This window comes from Chlamydotis macqueenii, chromosome 20 (assembly GCF_036417535.1).
Source record: "Chlamydotis macqueenii isolate bChlMac1 chromosome 20, bChlMac1.mat, whole genome shotgun sequence".
NCBI lineage: Eukaryota > Metazoa > Chordata > Aves > Otidiformes > Otididae > Chlamydotis > Chlamydotis macqueenii.
Window position 1 is genome coordinate 1,409,593 of NC_141575.1, and position 20,865 is coordinate 1,430,457.

The window sequence follows — 20,865 nt, forward strand, 5'->3', positions numbered from 1 at the left end:
CGGTGAGTATGTGGTTGTGGGGAGAACCGTGGTTGCCCCGTCCCACTCATCTCCCACCCGCCACCGCCATTCTCCGGCACGTTGGCAGCTGAGGCTGGAGCTGGGGACTCGGTAGGGCTTGGCAAGGAAGCGAGAGCCGTGTGTGGGCCTCTGCTTCCCGTCCCGTCCCCATCAGCGGGCGCGGGGATGGAGGCTCTGCTCACCACAGGCAGCAGAGCGAGTCCTCGCTGTAGCCTTGGCCTCTCGGCCATGCTACTGCCCAGAAATGACAGATCCGGCTGCGAAGGGGCTCTGGGAGCCTGACCGGGTGATGACTGAGGGTCCCCGGTCACCCCAGTGCTGCGTGTTACCCATGGGAGTGCAGGAAGCCCCCACACCCTGGAGGAGGCGTGGGAGGCAGCCGGGACCCCTCAGCACCCGGGACTGGCTGAGCCCTCGTCCCTTCCCCATCCCGTGCCGGTGGACACCGCAGCCCTCGGCCCCATGTTGCTTTTGTTCCTCGTGGCGTTTGCTCGGCTTTTCTCCTGACCCGCGGCCCCTCCTGGCTCCTCTTCCTGCATGGCAGGTCCCGCTCTACAGCTGCCCGTCAGCTCCCCTGGGAGCTCGCAGCGATCGTGGCGGCCGTGGTCGAGGGGCTCTGGCGGCGGTGGGAGTGCTCCTTCCCGGCGAGCGGCGGCTGGCCCGCACCGGGGGCTGCTCAGCTGCTATTCTTAGCCCGGGCTCCGTTCCTGGTGGCTCTGGAGCGATGCTCCTCCGAGCCCGCTTCCTGTTTGCCGCTCTCCCTGCCAGCGCCGCTTCCGACCCACCGCACCCGTGGGCGGCAGCGGGTGTGTAGGGTGAGCCAGACGGGATGAGCCGTGTGCGATGAACCGTGCCGGACGAGCTGTGCGGGACGAGCCGTGTGGGGCCAGCAGCCACAGCTCCCTTGCGCCAGGCTCTCCGGGTGGCACAGCTCCCAGCCGAACAGGAGCTCCGGGTGCCCACGACCGCAGGGACCTGGTGCCACTGCCCTCCCTGTAGCTCCCTCGGCATTGAACCACCCGGAATTGCAGGTCCCTCCCTGACACTGCCCCAGCCACCACGGGTCTCCTGACCGAGCGGCTCAGCCCTGACGAGATGGGTTCAGCTCCAGTGCCCGGCTCAGAGCTGGAGCCTCGCGCTCCCCGTGGCCGAGTGTCTGGGCCGCGTCGTGTGGCCAGCAGCCTGGGAGCATCCCGACAAACAGGATGTGCCGGGAGCATGGCTGCTCCTGTCTGCTGGTGTCATGGAATATTTCATTAAGAATCCCTGAATGGGAAGCAACGAGTTAGATCCCGGCGGTGACAACCGCGGCCTGACAGGCAGGCCAGGACACCGCTGGCAGAGGCTGTTTCCTGCGGGGCGGCTGGCACTTGGGTCCAGCCTGTCACCTCCGTGGTAGTGTCCCCGAGGAGGCGTCACGCGGTGCTACACGCCCCAGCGCTCCTCGTGCATCTTTGCCCGGGCTCTGTAAGCGGCTGGTCTGCAGGCACTGGGGTAACTGGGGTGGTTCTGGCAGGGCCCAGGGGTCTGGGGGCTCCGCACGGAGCGGGGCCGGCTGCGGGGTGTCTCCTGCTCAGACGTGTTTAATCGTGCTCCAGCCGCGGGACTCCACGCTGGTCCTGCCGCTCGCAGGCCGATGCCCGGGGAGGTGGGGGGCTCAGGGACGGTGTGGGGCAGCTCCATGGGCCCGGGGGCAGCGGGGAGGATCTCGAGCCCCTTCCTTCGGAGCCCGTCCAGCCCCTGGGGTCCCCGCCGTCACAGCCCGGCGCTGCCCAGGCCAAGCCGAGCACCGTCCCCCAGCCCGAGGGGGCTGCTCCTGCCCCCAGCCCTCCCGGCTCCCTCTCTGCCCCCCGCCCCCGGCCCGCGGCTGCTGCCCAACCCGCTGCCCGTCGGGGCCTGCTCCGGCCCCGGCCCCCCGCGTCCCTCCGCGTCCCCCCGCGTCCCCGCGGGCTGGCGGGTCCCTCTGCCCCCGCCCCGAGCCGCCCGCTCTCCCCAGAGGAGGTTCCCAGCCCCCGGGGGGCGGCCGCCCGCCCGCCCCAGCACCGAGATGCTCTTCCAGGCGCTATAAAGGGCTCCGGCTCCGGCACCTGCCGCTCGCTCCGCGCCGCGCTCCCGCTCCGCACCCCGCGCAGGGGCCCGGGGCCACCGTCCCGTCCCCGTCCCGCTCAGCCCCCGGCTCGTCCCGCAGCAGGGCCGCTGGCGGGGATGGACTATTCCTATGATGAGGACCTGGACGAGCTGTGTCCGGTCTGCGGGGACAAGGTCTCCGGGTACCACTACGGGCTGCTCACCTGCGAGAGCTGCAAGGTAGGAACCGGCCGGGGCTGTGCGGGGCCGGGGCGTGCGGGGTCGGGGCTGTGCGGGGCCGGGGATCGGGGCCGGGGCTGTGCGGGGGCCAGCACCCTGTGGGGACCGGGGAAACGCGGCTGAGGCTGTGCGGGGACCACCGCGGCTGTGCGTGGAGCGGGGCTGTGCGGGGAGCGGGGCCGTGCGGGAACCGCTGCACGGGGGAGAGGGGGCTGGGGCTGTGCGGGGAGCGGGGAGGGGGCTCTGCGGGGATCGGAGTAGCAGGACCGGCCGCGGGTCTCTCCTCGCCCGTTTTCGTTAACGGCGGAACCGCGCTCGGCGGCGGGACGGGAGCCCCGACCGCGGCGGGGGGCGGCGGGATGCGGGAGCCTCCGCCGGCAGCGGGGTACGGGGATAGGGTGCCGGTGCCGGGATGCCGAGATGTCGACGTCGGAATGCTGAGGCCGGGATGCCGGTGCGGTGCCCGCCGCATCGCCGCCGCCGCCGCAGGGCTTCTTCAAGCGGACGGTGCAGAACAACAAGCACTACACCTGCACCGAGAGCCAGAACTGCAAGATCGACAAGACCCAGCGCAAGCGCTGCCCCTACTGCCGCTTCCAGAAGTGCCTGACCGTGGGGATGCGCCTGGAAGGTACGGCCGGGCTGCGCGGGGCTGCGCGGGGCTGCGCGGGCTGCGCGGGTCCCCCGGCGGCGATCGCGCCGTCCCCGCCGCCTCCCCGGGCCGCTGATTCCCGCTGCCGCTTCCATTCCGTTTTTCTCTCCCAAGTTACAGAAAAATTCGTTTTTTCGCGTCGCCTCCGGCTTTTCCTTTTCTTGTTTTTGTTTTGTTTCCCCGCGGGTTTTGGCTGCCGCGGCTTCAACTTTCCAGGATTTTCTTTGCTGGCGGAAGCAGCGTAGAAATTATTGTTTTCCTTAAGCATATAATTCCAGAAGCCGAGACTTAAAGAAAACATTAAAAATTATGGGGCTTGCAACAGAACTGCAGCAGACCCATCACGAATTGTATTTTCCCTGCCGGTGACATTCGGTCTAACGGATTTCTCGGCTGCCTGACTCGGGGAGAGCAATTACAGCCCCCACGGCCACCACCCCGCTCGTGTCAGAGAAGCCGATCCCGACCGAGACACCGGAGTCGGGCCCCAACATCCCCAACTCGTGTGTTGTGGTTTCTGCAGCGCAGAGCGCGGGCCAACAAAATAGTTGGGACACCGATCGCTGGCAGGCGGCTGCAAAGCAAAAGCAGAGGCAGAAAGGAGTCCCCCCCCCATCAGAGTCAGCTGCCCCCCCACCTCGACTCCCCTGAAGTCGTTTGTGTTTCGCGGTGATGGAAGCAGCCAGATGTGCTGGCTGGGCTGGGACCCCTCACCCAGCTTGGCTGTGCCCGGCTGTGCCCGCCGGGAGCCCCGCGCAGAGAGCGGGTTGATCGGAAGGGGCTGAGCGTAGTCGCTTCCCGGAGCAGGGCGAGAGCCTGCGAGCAGAGGTGCAGGAGTGAGCCACAACATCGAGCTGCGAAATCAGCCCCTGCAAGCTCCTGGCGGGGGCTGGCTTCCAGCCCCAGTGCCAAACACAGCCCAGTTTTGTTCTCCTGCTGGGACTGGAGTTACTGGTGCCCTAAATCAGTCTATGTGCACTCTGACAGTTTTGACCTGTGCCGCAGGAGAATTTGGGTGCTGGGCAGGGGCAGCATTTGAGGGGGGGCTGGGGAGGACAGGCGCAGTCTGTTTGCCCGTTTTCAGCAGTTTTTGTCTTTCTCAGCGTGCAGCTCCTTCGGTCCTGTGGCTGGGAGGGCAGTAGCTGGGGTATGGGCAGGCTGCTCCTCCCAAGCAGCCTTCTTTTTTCGCTTATTTTCTTGCTCTTAATTCCTTAGCAAATCCCTGCAGCCAGGCACCCAGGGAGATCACCCAGCGGAGGGTGATGTGCCCGCAGGATCTTCTCTTTTCTGGTAGAAAACAGAGCCTACCTTTCCCCAGTTCCCAGTATTTTTGGGCAGAGAATCTGAGCTGACATTTGGAAGCAGAGTCTTCGTCTCTGCAGGAGAAAAGCAAGCACAAAATGATTGATTTTGGGGACCAAGTGTTGACACAGGCCCCCTTGAAGTGCTGTAAGGATGTTACAGCGAAGCCTGGCTGGAGGGAGAGGCACAGAGCCCTGGGCACCCCCGGGCACACCCGCGCAGGAAGAGGTGGGCGAGGGGAGGCCGAGTTTGGTGGGCAGCTCGCAGCATTCAGGGGGTCTGCACGGGGGCAAGGGCCAGCGAGGCGGAGGGATTGGGAAGCGGGGGATGCGGCAAATGGCAAGATGTTCCTGATCCCAAGTGAGGCACAAATGGCCAGGGGAGCGGCGCAGGGGGGATTAAAACACCTCCTCTCCCTTTGTGTTCGTGCTGGAGAGGGACAGAGGTGCGCTAGCGGAGTGTGTGTGGGACCGGGCTGCGAGCAGCTCTCCGCGTGGGGCACTGCGGGCAGCGCCAGTGGGGGCCTTGCCTTGCACCCTTGCTCGTGGTCACAGGCGTCCGCGTGGGATGCGATCCCTGGGCATCGCTGTGCCCGGCCTCGAGCGGTGGCAGAAATACGTTGCTGTGGGTGGGTGGGAGATGGGGGCTTTCGGTGTGCTCAGGCACCACCGGGTGCGCGGTCGGGGACTCCAGATGTGCCGGTGCCGGCTCAGGCTGCGTGAGGGTGATGCTGGCAGGAACAGGCGCACGTGCCAGCTGCGGCCATCTCCCTTGTACCCCTGGAGTTAGGAACTGCCCCGGGGCAGGGGTCTGTTGCCCAGAGGCCTGTGAACAGGCTTTCGGAGCGGGGGGCTGCAGCACTCCCCACCTCAGAGGACGCCTCTGGCTGCCCTGCTCCCGGCGAGATGCTGTTTTCATGGATAAAGAATGAGGGAGGAAGCGCGGGGCGGCTCCCCAGGGAGCACATTCCTGCTCGCCCTGGAAATGCTGCTGCTCCCGGCCGAAGCTCCCGCGATTCCAGCCTGGGGAGAGTTTGGGAGGTGTCCCGGCTCTCGGGAGCCCTGGCCGTGCTTCCAGCGGCCGCAGGATAAGTAGGGGAAAGAGGCAGAGGTGAGAGCTGGGACACAAAAGCCAGAGCCGCCTGCTGCCAGTGGGGACCCAGACTAGCAGAGGGTTGTTTCCCTTTGATGCCAAGCCTGCGGGCTGTACTCACTGGCGCTCTCCTCCATCCCTCTGCGCCGCCATCCAGCCCCCAGCTTCCCGCCGGCCGAGGCTCTTCCAAGGGTGGGCCGGGGCAGCAGCCCCCTGGGAGCGCAGCAGGGCGGTGCGGAGGGACGAGCTCCTGCTGCAGAGAAGCACCTGCTCCCTCGGGCGCTGACACATTCTTGGGTCTCTTTGGGGGTTTGGAGGGAACATCTGCTTCGCTACAGCTGGGAGTTTGTGACGGGGCCGTCGGTGGGACTTTGTCAGCGGGATGGAGCCGACACCCGGCAGGAACCGGCAGCCTCCTGCCCGAAAGCGGCGCAGCCCTGCCGCGGGGTGCAGGGTGCCCGGCTGGGCCTGCCAGCCACACTGCCCGTGCAAGGGGCAGAGATGGGCGGAAGAGAAGCTTGGGCAGCCGGGATGCAGGTGAACCAGGGTCCCAGGGTGCTGTGGGGTCCCAGGTGCTGCAGAAACAAGGAAATCTCAGGGTGGTCCAGAGTCAGGGGTTGTAAAAATGAGCGTGAGTGTCAAGCTCCCTCATCGGCCCCAGCCCAGGAGGGATGCAAGCTGCTTTATCCCCCAGCCCGTTCTGTAGCTAAAGCCAGAAGTCTCTTCCTTTCCTGTGTTTCCCAGAGGCTCTGAGGGCGACACCAGCAAGGCAAGAGCGGGGTCCAGGACCCCAAAGCTGCCGTGCCACGTCCTTGGTGTGTGCGGCTGGGCTGGGAGCGGCACAGTCCTGCAGGCAGCTCTCTGGGAAGGTCTCCGTGGTGCCCCCCAGCCCCATTTGGCCACCAAATCCCCCTCTCATTTTCTCCGTGCCGGGTGGAAGCGCTGGTCTCCCTCCAGGCGGGTTCACTGCAGCCTCTGCCCTCTCTCTGCCCCCCAGCCGTGCGTGCCGACCGGATGCGTGGCGGGAGGAACAAGTTTGGACCCATGTACAAGCGAGACCGTGCCTTAAAGCAGCAGAAGAAAGCTCTGATCCGTGCCAACGGCTTCAAGCTGGAGACCGTGCCTCAGATCGTGTCCCCGGTGCAGAACGACTACAGCCTGTCCTCCACCATCCACAGCATCCACGCCATGTCCAAGACCTTGCCGCCCAACCCTGCCGCCCTGACGCCTGTTGACTACGAGCGCAGCCCCTACGGGACCCCCTCCCTGGGAATGACTGTGCCCGGCCACGCGCCGCTCGCCAGCTACCACTACCCCTCCTTCCCCAACCGCACCATCAAGTCCGAGTACCCGGACCACTACACAAACGCGCATGAGTCCGTGCCCGCCTACGTGTACCCAGAGACCTACCCCAGCAGCTCCCCCCCCGGCATCCCCGAGGTCATCCTGAAGCTGCTGCAGCTGGAGCCCGACGAGGCCCAGGTGAAGGCGCGGATACTGGCCTGCCTGCAGCAAGAGCAAGGTAAAGGCCGGCACGAGAAGCTCAGCACCTTTGGCCTCATGTGCAAGATGGCTGACCAGACCCTCTTCTCCATCGTGGAGTGGGCACGGAGCTGCATCTTCTTCAAGGAGCTGGAGGTAAGAGCATGGGCGGGGAAGAGGTATGCTGCACCGGGCGGGCGGCGGAAGGCAGGTAGGGTTGGGGCTGAAATGCTGTGAGGATGGGACGCTGCTGCGGGCAGGACTGGGGCTGAAATGCCATAAGGACGGGGCAAAACCCGTGGGCACGAGCCTGGGGCCGACTGCACTGCGGATCTGCTGGTGCGTCCCCGTCCCGCTGCCGGCTCCCCGCGTGGCAGGGCTGGAGGCACCGGCGCCCGGCTGCAACCCTGGAGCGATCCCCGCTGTCGCCGCGGGGCTGATGATTTCAGATTCATCATGGCGGGGGCAGGTGTGGAGGCAATCGCCGGCAGAGTGACTGCGGTGTCAAGCTCAAGATATAATTGAAAAATGTAACGTTGAGGAATTATAGTTGAGACAATTCTCTCCTCTGCCTTTGGGAGGAAAATTGATGCTGTCAGGTGGGTGCCTGTTAGTGCCAGGCAGCTGGGGCGGGGCTGGCCAGGCCAGGGACCCCACCGAGCCTCCGCCAGCAGCCCATGACAGTGCCCGGCTGGGGAACGTGGTGCTGACCCCCGTCCCTCTGGGCCATCCTGCCTAGCAGATCCCCCCGAATACTTACTGGGGCCAAGGGGTGGATTAGCAGGGGTTGCCATCCTGCAAACCTTGCCAAGCTGTCAGATGTTTTCCACTCATGTCCTGGGCTGACCTAAGATCCCAAACTGGTGCAAAAATGGGAGAGAAAATTTTGCAACACAGCCAAAACCCAGAGAGCCATGTCCTGGGGCGGCTGGGAGACCTGGGTGCCTTCCCGTGCTCCGAGCATGAGGCTGTGCTACCGGCTCTGGCCAAAATCCCCCTCCTCCCGTGACGCTGTGGGGACCGTGCCCTGGGACAGGGTCAAGCTCTTCCCCGTGCCCACCGATGCCATGGGACCAAGCGTGGCTCAAAATAGCCCCCGGCTGCCAAAACAGTGTCAGGAAACAGCATTGTGGGGGTGGGCCGGGCTCGTTTCAATTGTATCAGTGTCCAGCCTGGATTTTGGGAACAGGGTGGTTGTTGTTTTGGAAGAGATATTGTAAACAGTGTAAATTCGGCTCCCGGCTGCATTGCTGTGTAGCCTTGTAACTCCATTGTCGGGCTGATTGCGCCACCAAAATAGGCTGTTTCCGTGTGAATCCGCGGCAGCGGGCGCTCCTCCTGCCGTGGGGCTCTTGGAGGGGCAACGGCAGCGCCGGAGGCCTCACCTGGGCAGGGCCACCGGCATCCAGCCGGGAGCGGGACATGTCCCCCGCCGTGCCCAGGACGCGGGCTGCAGCGCCCAGGAATAGGAGCTTGGCTGGGCATCCTCATCCATTGCTGCCGTCCCGGGGGCTCGCGCCTTTTGCCTTCATCTGCGTGGTGAGCGTGGGGCAGATTCCCAGTGAGCGTGGGACAGATTCCCAGTGTCTCGCAGGGAGCCCCTGGCATGGGGTGGTGGTGCCCGGGCCCCTCTGTGCGTGTCCCCCCGGGGATGGTGCCGGGGCTGCCCACCGCCCAGCAGGCACGATGCGTCCTCCCTGGTGCAGGGTGGTGGCTTTCCCCTGGGAGCACAGAGCGAAGCCCATGGGAAGCAGGAGCAGGTCTGCAGCTCCTGAAACCCCATTCCCGCTCCCGCCCAGCACATAAAAGCGAACAGCAGCTGGGGCGGTAAATGAACTCCAGCTAGTGCAGAGTTTATGGCTTCACCCTAAAGCCCGCTAGCACGGAGTAAAATCACGGTCTCAGGATCGATGGCTGTCACGCAGGCGCTCCTCGCCAGGTGCCCGGGGCTCCTCAGAGCAGGGGACGCCCACAGCCTTCTCCATGCCTGGGGAACAGCTGTGCGAAGGCGATGGTCTCCATCCCCAGCCAGGGAAGGGCTGTTGGCCGAGGCTGGTGTGGGGATCCAGGCTGGAAGGGCGTCACGCTGGGACGTTGCTCCGGGGCATCATGCGGGGCTGATGCCGAGGGGGGACGGGGTGCACGCGGGTGAGGAGGCGGTGCGGGGAGATGACTCCACGCTTGAACACTCCAGAACCCATGTGCTCCTGCCGCAGGGCTGTTTAGCGGTCGGCTGGCTTCTCCCGCGGGCCTCGCAGGGAGCTGGAGAGCTGGGAGCGAACCCTCGGGGGCACGGGGACCCGCTGGCTCCCGCCCGGCCAGGACGAGCCTTCACTCCCTGCTCAGAGAGAGTGGGAGCAGGGCCCCCCTGGAGCTGGCAGCTCACGTTCCCATTCCTATTCCCATTCCCATTCCCATTCCCAAACTAGCAGCCCGGCGAGGGGCAGCGGCAGATTGGGCGCTTTGCCTTCTCCTCCTGGCAGGATGGCCGGAGTGGGAGGTGTTGGGGAGACCCCCCCAGCTCCACCGCTGCGCCCGGGGGAAGGAGGGGGGCGATGGGCTAATGGCCTCTTGACATCGGCTCGCACGCCACGTCCACCCGCAGGCGCGGGGCAGTCAGATTGAAAACAGATTTAACTTCCCAGATATATCGTTTCATTTAAGGGCCAGTAATTCTGTCAGTCTGCCACTGACAAACGAGGGTCCCCATGCCAATCCGCCCGGGAGACTGATGTCGCGGCGTTCATCTCGTGTCACCAGGCAGAGAATTACGGACTGCGCTGGCCTTCGGAGGCAAGACTAATAATGCTGCGCGGCAGAGGGGGATTTGGGGGCCCGCTTGTTTATCGAGGGCCGGCCAGGCAGCCGCGGCGCGAGGCCGCGCGGGCGGAGGTGGAAGAGGTCAGCGCTGACGCCCATAAATACGAACTTTAACTGAGTCTAGATGAGATGTGTCAGGACTGAGGGAAGATTTGCAGCATCTCTTCAGGAAGAAAAATATGGGCCGGGGGTGAAATATATTTTGTTGGGTCGTGAGTCTCAGGCAACTTTGTCCTTTCAGATGTAATTTTTTTATAAATATATGGAGAGAGACAGACAGAGCGACGTGCATACACACGCACTTGCACGCTCACATTGTGTCTGGTTTCGGTTTGGTTTACACACAGGCATCTTGCGCAGCCCGGTTTGTATAGGTGTTGCTGCCACACGTACGTATAAATATTGTGCACACTGGGGTGCAGTGACCTTTAGATTGGGATGAGCAGCCAGGAATGTTAAACAAATTGCCGTGGTTTCAGCCCGAAGGCCGGGCTGGGCTGGGCGTGCTGTGGGTCCTTGCCGCTGGTGGAGGGGCACGGCGTGGCCGCGGGGACGTGGGTTGATGCTGATCCCTTTCTCAACGTGGGGCCGGGGCAAACCACCCTCCCATCCGTGGGCAAGCACCGGTGGTGGGGGGGGATGCTGGCGGCAGAACCGCGGGTCGCTGGGCTGTCTGCTGGGCTGCTCTCCTCGCTCATCGTTAGGATCACGGAGCCGCAACGAAGCCTATTTGTAGTCAGTCGCTTCTCTGCCTTCAGCATGCGTGGGTCATCTTGACCCCATCTCCTGGCCAACAGCCAGAGCGTTTTTTGGCAGATTTTAAATCTCCTTCTGGTCACGGATGCTGCAGCAATGTTTAGCATCCTATGCACTGGGGGAAATGTGACGGCTGGCGTCCTGGCTGGCACGGCCCTCCGGGGCGCACACGCGGAGCCACGACCTGCGAGCCAAACCCAGCAGCGTGGGCACAGCAGCGTGTTCTGCCAGCAGGGAGATGAGACCCAGGCCCTGCTCTGGGCGGTTTTTCTGCTTTCAGATGCCCATCGCGGTGGTATCTGGGCAGGAGGATGGGGACCTTCGTTGACCATTAACACCTTCGAGGTGTGTGGGGTTTCAATCGCTGGCAGCTGGTGGATGGTAATCCGCTTTCACACTTCTCGGTAGCCAAGGTGATGGGTCCTGCTCGCACCCAGTAATTGCCCGGTGTGCTGTGCACCTGCGTGGGAGCTGCTGGGCAAATCCCACGCCAGCGATCTGGGAGGAGGGGGCCCTGGGAACACCGCTGGCGTGAAGGCAGGGCGGGAGCATCCGAGTGCTCCTTGTGCCCGTGGCGTGCTGAAGGCGGGCGGGGAGAGCCGGGGATCGATGTCCTGGGACCAGCGCAAAGCAGCGATGGTGGTGGGTCACTCTGCTTCCTAGCCGCAGAGGCTGAAGGCCAGACGGCGGTACCCGAGGTGGGGGACGCCCTGGACGAGCCATGCAGGCAGCAGCGAGCGCAGCGGGGCTGTGCTGTCCCACGGGGGTTCGGCTCCGGGGTGCTGTGGCACTGGGCTGGCCTGGGCACATTTGGAGGAGGCTCAACACTCTCAGGGGCTTCCAGCCCTCGGTTTGAGCCTGTTTTCCGCAGGGAAATGGATTTCTCTGAGGGTCGCAGGCCTTCAGCAGCAAGGGGCATTCGGTGGCTGGGTGGCAGGGGAGTGCTCGCCCTGCATGGGGAGCATTTCGCGGCTGCATTTTGTGAATGGGTTAAATGCTGGCTTCAAGAGAAAAAAAAAAAATCACCTCTTAAAGACAGCTTGCATCAGGTCCTTGATAAAGCACTCTGCTGAAAAGCCTTGACATTAAAAGAGGAAGAACCTTTGCTTAACTTTTAAAGGCGAGGGTGGGTGTGTGCTGCCTCGCCGGAGGACTGATGGACGTCCATCAGCAGCCCTCTCCTCCCGGGAGCTGGGCACAGGGGAGGTGGGCTCCAGCCGGGAGCCCTCTCACAGTGGAGCTGCGCTGTCGGGGTGGGGCCGTGGGGTGACGCCTGCTGCCACCCCGGATGTGGGGATGCCCAGCTTGGTGCTCCCTGAGCCACCCCTGAGCCCTGCCCGGCCCCCGCAGCCCCCAGCCCACCCAGTCACACTCCCAACCGTGTCCTCCCAACGCCATGGCCACGTGGCTCTGGCATGCAGCGATGCTCCCAGGAAAGGCTGCAGCATGCTGGAGGGCACACAGGGCAAAATGTGCTGCTGATGGGATGCAGGGAGGTGCTCTGCTGAGGGAGCTGAACCTGCCTGTGGAGTCTGGAAGAAGCCGGTTCGTCATTTTTAAAAGAAGAAAAGACTAGTACTGAAATTGATGAAATGCTTCCTTTTGGAAAAGCTGAATTTTTTAAAACCACTTTCAGAGCAAAAACCTTTAGTCTGCCTCTTCCGGAGCTCATCTCGCTCAGGAATGAGGCACAGGAAGGAGCTTCCAAAACAACGCTGGGACTCAGCCGGCGTGGAGGAGCTCGGCACTGGCCGGGAGCGCGGCTGCGCTGGCAGCATGCTGCTGCGGCGGGAGCTCGGCTCCCCGCGAGGGCCGGCTGCGGTTACAGCCAGCCGCTCGGCTTGGGGCGGAGGTCATCCAGAACGCAGAAAATCTCCATTTTGTTTTGATGCAGAATGAGCTTTTCCCCAGTTCTTTGTTCAGCAGCTCAACAGAAACCTCACGGGCTGTACGGCTGGGCCGCGTACCGCGGCTCCTTTGCCGGCTCGGGCGACGTGACAGTGAGCCCGGCCCTGGCAGCCCCGTTGCAGCTCGCTGCAGGCAGGTTTTGCGCCGTCGGGCAGGAGCGGGCGCCGCAGCCCCGGTCTCCGTCGCTGCCTTCTGCGCCGCACCTCCCTCCCCGCGCTGCCGCGTGTCCGGCTCTGACCACCCACCGCGCTTGAGGAACAAATCCCGGCGGCTTGCGGGGAGCGCCGGACTCTGTGACCATAAAGCTCTTTCTCATCTGACTTCTATTCCTTCTGCAATCTCCCGGCGCTGGTTTATTGCAGCCTCTTCAGCAAAACGAGGGCATTATCCAGCCCTGTGATACTGCATCTGTCTTCCTCCCATTAGAGGCAGCGAGCACAATGGCTCTGCAGAGCTCTTCTGCTGCCGCTGAATTTGCTCTGCGGGGAGGTTTTACTGACAACCCCCAGCCCTCTCCCTGCACCGGCACTGCAGGACAGGGGGCCTCTGGGCAGGGCGGGGGTGCAGCTCTTTGCAGAAAGGAGCCGGGGTCTGGTGGAGGGCAGCAGCGGGGGGACAAAGGCGGTGACCCATGGTGGGTGTTGGCGGGGCGGTGGGGAAGGCAGCTGAGCGGCGTGGCTCCTGCCTGCACCGCGAGCCGGGACGGTACCGTGCCCCCCGTCCCACCATGACCCCGGGGCCTGGCAGTGGCCGTTGGCGCTGGCAGCTTGTCCTGCCCACCCGCAGCCCACTGGCTTTCCCGCGAGGCCTTTGGAGGTCCCTGCAGATTGTGCGCTGGGCTGAGCTTCTTACCAGGGGCTTTTGCAGGCATTTATTTGAAAGCGAAGCTGAGGAGGCTTGTACCTGTGCCCGCACGTACACACCAGCACACGTGCAAATGTGCACGTGATCCCGCGCGTGTTGGTGCGTGGGCAGGGGCCGACGCGGCAGCTGCGGGGCGCAGCGATGCCCCGTAGCCGGCGGCTCCCCCACGGCCGTGCTGCGCTGCGGCAGCACTGTGCCCCCCAAACCTGCCGTCCCGGGCAGGGAGGCAAGGATGGGCACTGCCGTCTTTCGTTTTAAAGTATCTGGAGGGGCTGCCCAGAGACAGAGGGCCTTTGTGCAGCGGCCGCACATTCCCTCCCGTGCGGGTGCCAGCATGCGGCCAGCAGTCATTTCGTTAAAGGTTTGTGTGTGAAGGAAAACCCGTGCTGATAAGAGCCAGCAAGTGCCACCGAAACACGCTGAGCTGCCCCGGGACTGCTGCCGGGCGCAGGGTCGGAGCTGCGCGAGGGCAGTGCGAGGCGTGCGTAGGACGTCAGGTCACCTGGGGCCTTGCGGGGAGGCAGGGGTTTGTCAGGTCGCCAACACGCCGTGTTGGTGCCGTGTCGGTGCCAAGGCATTGCTCATCCCGATGGCGGAATGCCCGATGGCTGGATGCACTGCCCTGCGTCTAGGCGCTTGAGCAGTGAAAATAAGGTATTTTTCAACAGTGATGGTGGTCTGCCAGAAACCCCTGTTCTGTTGCGCTCAGGGTGGGACACAGATGGGCACGGGTCCTGCCCAGGTCCCATCCTAATGTGGCAACACGCTGTAGTGGCTGACGGCGCGAGTCTGAGCCATTGCGGCGGCAGGGCTGGAGCGTGGAGCTGACCCTGGAACGCAGAGCTGGGGCTGGAGGGATGGTGCAGGGACCGCGGCGGCCCAGCCCTGTCCTGCCAGCCGGGAACAAGCTCGTGCAGACGCAGCCTGGGCTGCCCCGGCCACGTGCCGCAGCGCGATGGGTGTCAGCGGCGCTGCTGTGGCTGTGTTTCAGGTGGGCGACCAGATGAAGCTGCTGCAGAACTGCTGGAGCGAGCTGCTGGTGTTCGACCACGTCTACCGGCAGCTGCAGCACGGCAAGGAGCACAGCGTGCTGCTCGTCACCGGCCAGGAGGTGAGCGCCAGAGCGCAGGGACCGCGGCGGCTGCGATGGTGGGGTGGTGGAGATGGAGGGAGAGCGTGGGGGTGACTTTTGTCTTAGTTCTGGCCAAGCATGGCCAACACGGCGCAGGGCAGATGGGTTGGTTTTGCTGCGCTTTGGGACTGCTTGTGCAGAAGGTCCTGTCCCCTCCTGTCCCATCCCATCCCGTCCCGTCCCATCCCATCCCATCCCATCCCATCCCATCCCATCCCGTCCTGTCCCACCATCCAGATCTCATTTCTGGCAAAAAATGTTTCTCATGGGAAAGTCAACAGCCACACCTGTACTTGCAGAGGTGGGACCTTCCCTCCCCAGGGATGGTTTTTGGAAACATGGGTGCCTGTGATGCCAGCGCTCTGCGAGGGGCCTCCCTGTTTTAAGCAGCACTGGAGAAACAGGGTTCCCGTTTCACCCATCAGCCTTTGCTTTGACACCCCTAATTCTCAGCGAGCGCTGCGGGCTGGTGCGTGGCTCTGCCCTGTGCGAGGTCCCCTGCAGCGGGTCTGGGGGACGCTGGGGCTGCCATGCTGATGCCACCCCTGTCCCCGCAGGTGGACATGTCGACCGTCGCGGCCCAGGCCGGCTCCATCCTGAACACGCTGGTGCTGCGGGCGCAGGAGCTCGTCCTGCACTTGCACTCGCTGCAGGTGGACCGGCAGGAGTTCGTCTGCCTCAAGTTCCTCATCCTCTTCAGCCTCGGTAAGCGCCAGCGCCGGGGGCACCAGGACAAGGGGTGGCCGTGCTCGGGGGGTTGGGCGACGGCAGCGCAGCTGGAGGGGGCCAGGCTCCAGCTGTGCTGGCTGCTGCGCTGGTGGGCGACCAGGGGGCTTTTAATGAGGAGCCAGGAGCGAGGGCTGGGACCTGCCGGCTCCCCCACCTCACCGAGAGTCTGAAGCGTCTCCCACTGTGGGGCCCAGCTCTGCCCCTGATCACGGGGGACGTTGCTGCGCTGATGCCTAAGCAGAACCTGTTTTGGTCACTCGCCCATCGCGCCGAGCAGGGAAACAACCGGCTGATATGGCTGCGGCAAAACAGGCGTGTTGACAGAGGTGGTGGCCGGGACGGCCCTATCTCCCGGGATTTGCGTCAGAGGGCCCGTGCTGCCGCGGTGGGCAGGAGCTGCACACAGCTCCTGATTAGGCTCAGCCCCGGAGCCTGCGGTTGGGCTGAGGCGGCGGGTTCACACGGTCCCACCTCACCTAGACAAAATACGCGGGAGTCGCGGGCGCTGCTGCCGGAGCCCGCAATGTTCCTGGGGCTGTGCAGTGGCTCTGCCCTGCTGCTGCCCCGATCCTGCCCCAGTCCTGCCCTGATCCCGCTCTGATCCTGCCCTGGCCATGCTGCTGCCCCTGCGGGGAGCATCTCCCCATCCACCATGGCCAGGGATGCACCTTTCTCTGCAGGCGTCGCCCTGAGGCGGGGATGCCCGTCAGAGGTTGGAGTCCCATCGGAGCGATCTCAGCCCTTGGCAGGGTGGTGGCCAGTGCTGAGCACTGGTGGGGATTCAGGGTGCCCAGCCACCCTCATTACTGGTGCTGACACCTTCCCCGCAGCCCTGTCCCAGCAGGACATCTTGCCTCCCGACACGAGGACGGTGCTGGGGCCCGCGAGAGGCTCAGCTGACTGCCGCACTCCAGGCTCACACCTCTGCCACCGCGGCTGCCTCACTTCACACGCCTCCACGGCCACTGCTAATTGCACCCACCCAGACAGGGCATTTCCCAGGGGAACTTCTGCTTGGGTCCCTGCAGCGCCCGGGTGCTGGTGCTGAGCTGAGACAGTGAGCCTGGCTCGGGGCAGCCCTGTCCCCGTCCCTATCCAAACCCAGCCCCAACCCCATCCCTGCCCCAGTGCCTCTCAGTCTGGGCTTGCACTCCTGCATCTTTGGGGTCCCATCCGGGCAGCTCCTGCCAGTGCCCTGTGCCCCATCGCCAGGAGCAGCACCCCTGCACCCTACGGACACTGCTGTGTATTTTGGCAGCCGGTGCTTGAGGGAGAGTTTGCATCACTGCATGTCACCATCGCAGGGGAGCCAGCCTGCTCCAGGAGCAGCATCGCCCCTGGGTTAATGGGTCAAGTGGGAGCACTGACGGGCTGCAGGCGGTGGGAACCTGCTCCCCTACCCGAGGAGCCAGGGTCAGGGCCGCTACGGTCTGAAGGACCCACGGGTTGCACTCAGGTTTGCCGTGGGCGCATCCCCTTAGCAGGCGAATCCGGCAGCCGCGGGTGCCCGGGGGCCCGGGCAGGGTGGGTGTCACGGGACGCGGGAGCTGCGCTGCCGTCCCGTCCTGCACCTGCAGCATCTCCTCCCGCAGCTTTCCTTTCTGCTAGAGCTGTTTTGAAATCCAGAGAAATTGGATACGATAATTTGCTGTTCAAACAGCGATAAGGTGTGGCACAAACAGTGCCCGGGCTGGGAAATAAAGGAGCCAGTGGGGCTCGTGCCCTGAGCTGGGACCTTCCCCGGCCACGTACCCACGGGCTCAGTGCCGGGAGGGCCGGTTTGCCCCCGTGCTGCCCCATGGCACGGTGAGGCACGGCATGGCGAGCAGGAGCAGCGTCCTCCCGGAGGTGGCTGCCACGCGGAGCGCGGCTGCGGTTCCACTTCCCTGGAGCAGCGGCTTTCAGGGAAGACGTGGAATCAAATAGCTGTATTTTCCCATGCATCCTTTTGCCCCAAATCCAACTTTTTCTCTCCATATTGCAGAGCTCACTTGGAGTAATTTGCCCTTCGCAGGCTCAGCTGTAGAGGCTGGGACTGTGTATTATGTGCGGGACGTAATTGCCTTTAACAAGAGAATTTCCACATTTACCACTCTGCCACAGCACAATCAAAGCCAAGCCCCGCTCACAAGAGCTGCCATTTGAGTTCTAAATAGATTTCTCTCCTGAGCAGGTAAAGAGATTTAATTAAAATTAGGGCTTCTCAAAATAGCAATATTTATGAGGACGGCACAGGTTAGCTTTGTTCTACAGAAGGGCTTAATAGAGCCTTAATGGATTGACCTATCATTCGATTTCATGACTTACATTCATGAAGCAGCTACTCCTGGGGAGGGGGGGAAGAGAGGCTTTTATAGCCCACATTCCCTTAAGCGTTTGCAATTTATCAGCAGCTTCTCCCAAACAAAAGGAGCTGTGAATAGGAAGAACACTTGAGGGCATAGAAATAATCCCAGGCATATCTGTATGTGTGATGGGAGGCTTTGTCACAGGACAGTCTTTGCAACTGCTGCAGTGTCTCTAAATGAAGTGAGTCAATGTTATTTGGACAACATTCTTTATTCCTTGCAGGAATGAAAAGATTATTCAAATATTCAATTAAACAGTGAATAGGGTCTTTCAGAGAACCAGGTGAGTTCATCGAGTAGAACTAGCTATTGTTGAGCCAACTCAGAGGATAGATTTGACATTTATCAATATAACTTCTTTTTTTAATGACATGCACAATAACCTTATGCAGATAAAGAGATTTCATAACAACAGCCCGGGTAGAGGGAGATGACCACAATGGGAGCAAATGTGCCGCAGGAGTGAAAAGGGGAGGGTGATCTGATAAAGTGCATCTTGGCTCGACCTGCTGCGCCTTGTGCCTGCGCCATGCAGCACGCAGCCCATCCGCGGGCACGGCCGCAGCCTGCGTCTCCCCGGGGCCCCGGCTGCGCCCCCGCTCCCCAGGCTCTGCCCAAGCACAGGCCAGGCTGGAGCAGCACCCGGTGCCGTGGCCGCAATCACGGGGCAGTCGCAGACCGGGCGTCCCCAGGGACAAACTCTGCCCTGGTCTGCGCACACCCCAGCTCCGCAGTGCTGCCATTGTGGCTGCGGTTGCCGCTCGGCTGCGGGACCCTGCCTGCCCCTCGGTGCCGCTGCCTCCTCGCTGCTTCCCAGCCTGCAGCGGCAGAGCTGGCAACGGATTATGGCCGAGCCGCTGCGACCCTGGCCAGGCTCGGAGGATTAGGGTTTCCAGGCTGGTGAGCCCGGTTGCCACATCGGAAAGACGAGGTTTATCGGGGAATTAATTCAGCCGCTTCCGCGACCTTCAGGAATTAAAGGGGGCTGATGGCAACAGCTCCCTGCGTGTGTGGGTGCAGCTGGTAACACGTTTCGGCTTTATGGCTTCCTGGGCAGCGAGGGCAAGGGGGCACCTGCTGCCGGAGGTTTAGGGTGTCTGTCTTTGGCAGGGAGGAGAGCCGGGAGTCAGGGCAGGGATGGGGAGCCCATGGCAGGGATGGGGCATGAAGCCCATCCTGTGCTGCGTTCTCATGCACGAGGGGCGTCGACGTGCGCCTCCTGGCGCAGTGCGGTGCAGATGGGGTGGAGATGTGGTTTGGGCACCTTTTCAGCATCCTGTCCCCCGCCTTGCAGACGTGAAGTACCTGGAGAACCACACGCTGGCTAAGGACGCTCAGGAGAAGGCCAACGCGGCGCTGCTGGAGTACACCGTCTGCCACTATCCCCACTCCACGGACAAGTTTCGCCAGCTGCTGCTGCGGCTGGCGGAGGTCCGGGCGCTGAGCATGCAGGCGGAGGAGTACCTCTACCACAAGCACCTGAGCGGGGAGGTGCCCTGCAACAACCTCCTCATCGAGATGCTGCACGCCAAGCGGACTTGAGCACGGCTGCCAGCGCGGACCCGGCGGAACCCCGGTGCTGCCAGAGCGCAGCAGGGGCAGGACTCGTGCCCGGGGCCGGCGGGCCGCTGCCACCTCTCCACCTCGCCTTTCTCAGTGATGCTATTTAACCTGTACTATTGGAAATGCCCCAGATGGTTTATTTTAATACACAGGAAGGACGGTTGATGGCTGTGGGGCCATGGGCTCGGCTGCCGGACTGACCCCGGCTCCTCTGTGCACCCGGTGCCTGACCTGTTGCCTGGCTCTGTGGCACGGCGGAAGGATAAAGCCTGTCCTGGCTTTTCTTCTATTTATGCTCCTCTCCTCCTGTCCCACCAGCTGTTTCTCCACTGCTGCCATCCCTCCCCCAGCCCTCCCCCATGTCTCAGGGCCCCTCGTGCACAGGGCAGGGGAGAGGTGATGTGAACCCCCCCGGGCTGTGGTTTTGCAGCAGTCGGGGTGTCCCCAGGCACCGGCACGGATGCAGAGGATTTCTGCAGGATGTCGGGGCTGGGGCTGGAGAGGTCAGCCCCATGCAGCCATGCTGGGACCCCAAGGTGCACATGTTGGGGTCCCCTCTCCTGGCTCCCCACTGCTGCCCCGGCCAAGCGAGGGCAGGCGGGGACAGGCAGTGCTGAGCCCTCAGCTGAGATCAATTTTCTCAGCACTTTCTGGTGCTGGAGGCAGCCAGCAGTGGCTTTGCAGCCCGCGGCAGCTGCAGTGTCCGGAGCCCACGGGTGTTGATGGTCAGCATACGTCCGGGACGTCGGAGGGAGACGCGGGGTCCAGCCACTGCGCTGCTGGTGCTGGGGCGGCAGCAGGTCCAGGCCGCAAAGAGCCCAGAGCTGCTCCCGTGCCAGCACATGCCCGGGGGCTCGGGGAATCTAGGGGGCTTTTGCACGCCCTCCTCTCCACCTGCCCGGCAGCCCAGCATGGCCCCCACGCCATGGCCAGGACTCCCCGCTCTGCTCTAGTGCAGCTGGGGTTGGTTTTCCATGGTGAGTGTCCACTCCTCGGTTCAAGGGGGCTGTCGTCCGCCGCGGGTCTGTGCAGAGCCGGTGCCTTGAGGAGCTGCAGACGCTGCGCCCAGAGCCGCGCGGGTTGTGGAAGCTTGTTAGATGCAGAAGAGCATGTTTGTCTCTGCTTTTCAACATGTTTGTGCATTTTCCTCCTGAAGTCTGTGGTTTGGTTTCACCTCCTTCTTTTTGCGAACTTAAAGAACTGGAGAAAATGGTTTGGGAGGTAAAAGATGTTTTATTTTCAGAAAATGAAGTGTCCTTAAGTGTCTCTCTCTGTCTCTCACATCCTTTTCTCCCTCTCATCCCTCCCCTTCCCCGCTCCCCACCCTTCCTTCCCAGGCAGGAGGTTACCAACTTCCTTGTCAAGAGCAAACCACTGTAATAAATTTTGCAGTTCATTTAAAAAGGCAGACTTTGTCTTTTTCGACTGTCTTGCTAACCATCTGTCCAGGACACCCTCCTGGTTGGTGCATCCCCTCCCTGGCTCCCCAGGGCCAGGCAGGGGGCCCTGCCAACTGTCCCTGCAGCAGAGCAGCACTCAGCCCCCGCAAGCCCTGCGTGCCCACGGGGGTCTGTCCTGGAGCATCGCCTGCCTGCGGTGGGACCGGGACGCCACGGCTGTGGGAGGGCGACCGCTGCTGTGGTGTGATTCTGGGCTTTGGTGACTCGAGATCTGGTTCCAAGCGCTGGGAATTGCCAGGGTGACTCTGAGCGCGTTTTACGAGTGAGCTCAGGACTGACAACGTCTATGGGCAATCAGCTGAGCCTCGAGATTTCTCACGTGGCCCTTGGCGGTTGCTGCGGCCAGGAGTCCCCAGCGTGCTGTGCGCTGCGGCGGGGAGCAAACCACAGCAAAGCACCGAGCTCTGCCATAGCTTTGATGACCTCCTG

The 20,865-nt window shown here is 63.2% G+C and overlaps 1 protein-coding gene across 2 annotated transcripts; it reads left to right on the plus strand.

The window, feature by feature from the left end:
• The first annotated feature begins 2,226 nt into the window (after positions 1-2,226).
• Positions 2,227-18,955, plus strand: NR5A1 (nuclear receptor subfamily 5 group A member 1). 2 transcript variants are annotated; one of them, XM_086763839.1, is made up of 6 exons: positions 2,227-2,328; positions 2,818-2,959; positions 6,372-7,012; positions 14,196-14,315; positions 14,894-15,041; positions 18,708-18,955. In XM_086763839.1, the coding sequence occupies exons 1-6, from the start codon at positions 2,227-2,229 to the stop codon at positions 18,953-18,955; spliced, it is 1,401 nt and encodes a 466-aa protein (XP_086619965.1). The 2 variants fall into 2 exon arrangements, with proteins under 2 accessions (XP_086619965.1, XP_086619966.1); XM_086763840.1 differs by lacking the exon at positions 2,227-2,328 and adding an exon at positions 2,660-2,717 and having other exon boundaries at positions 2,786-2,959.
• Positions 18,956-20,865: the final 1,910 nt, after the last annotated feature.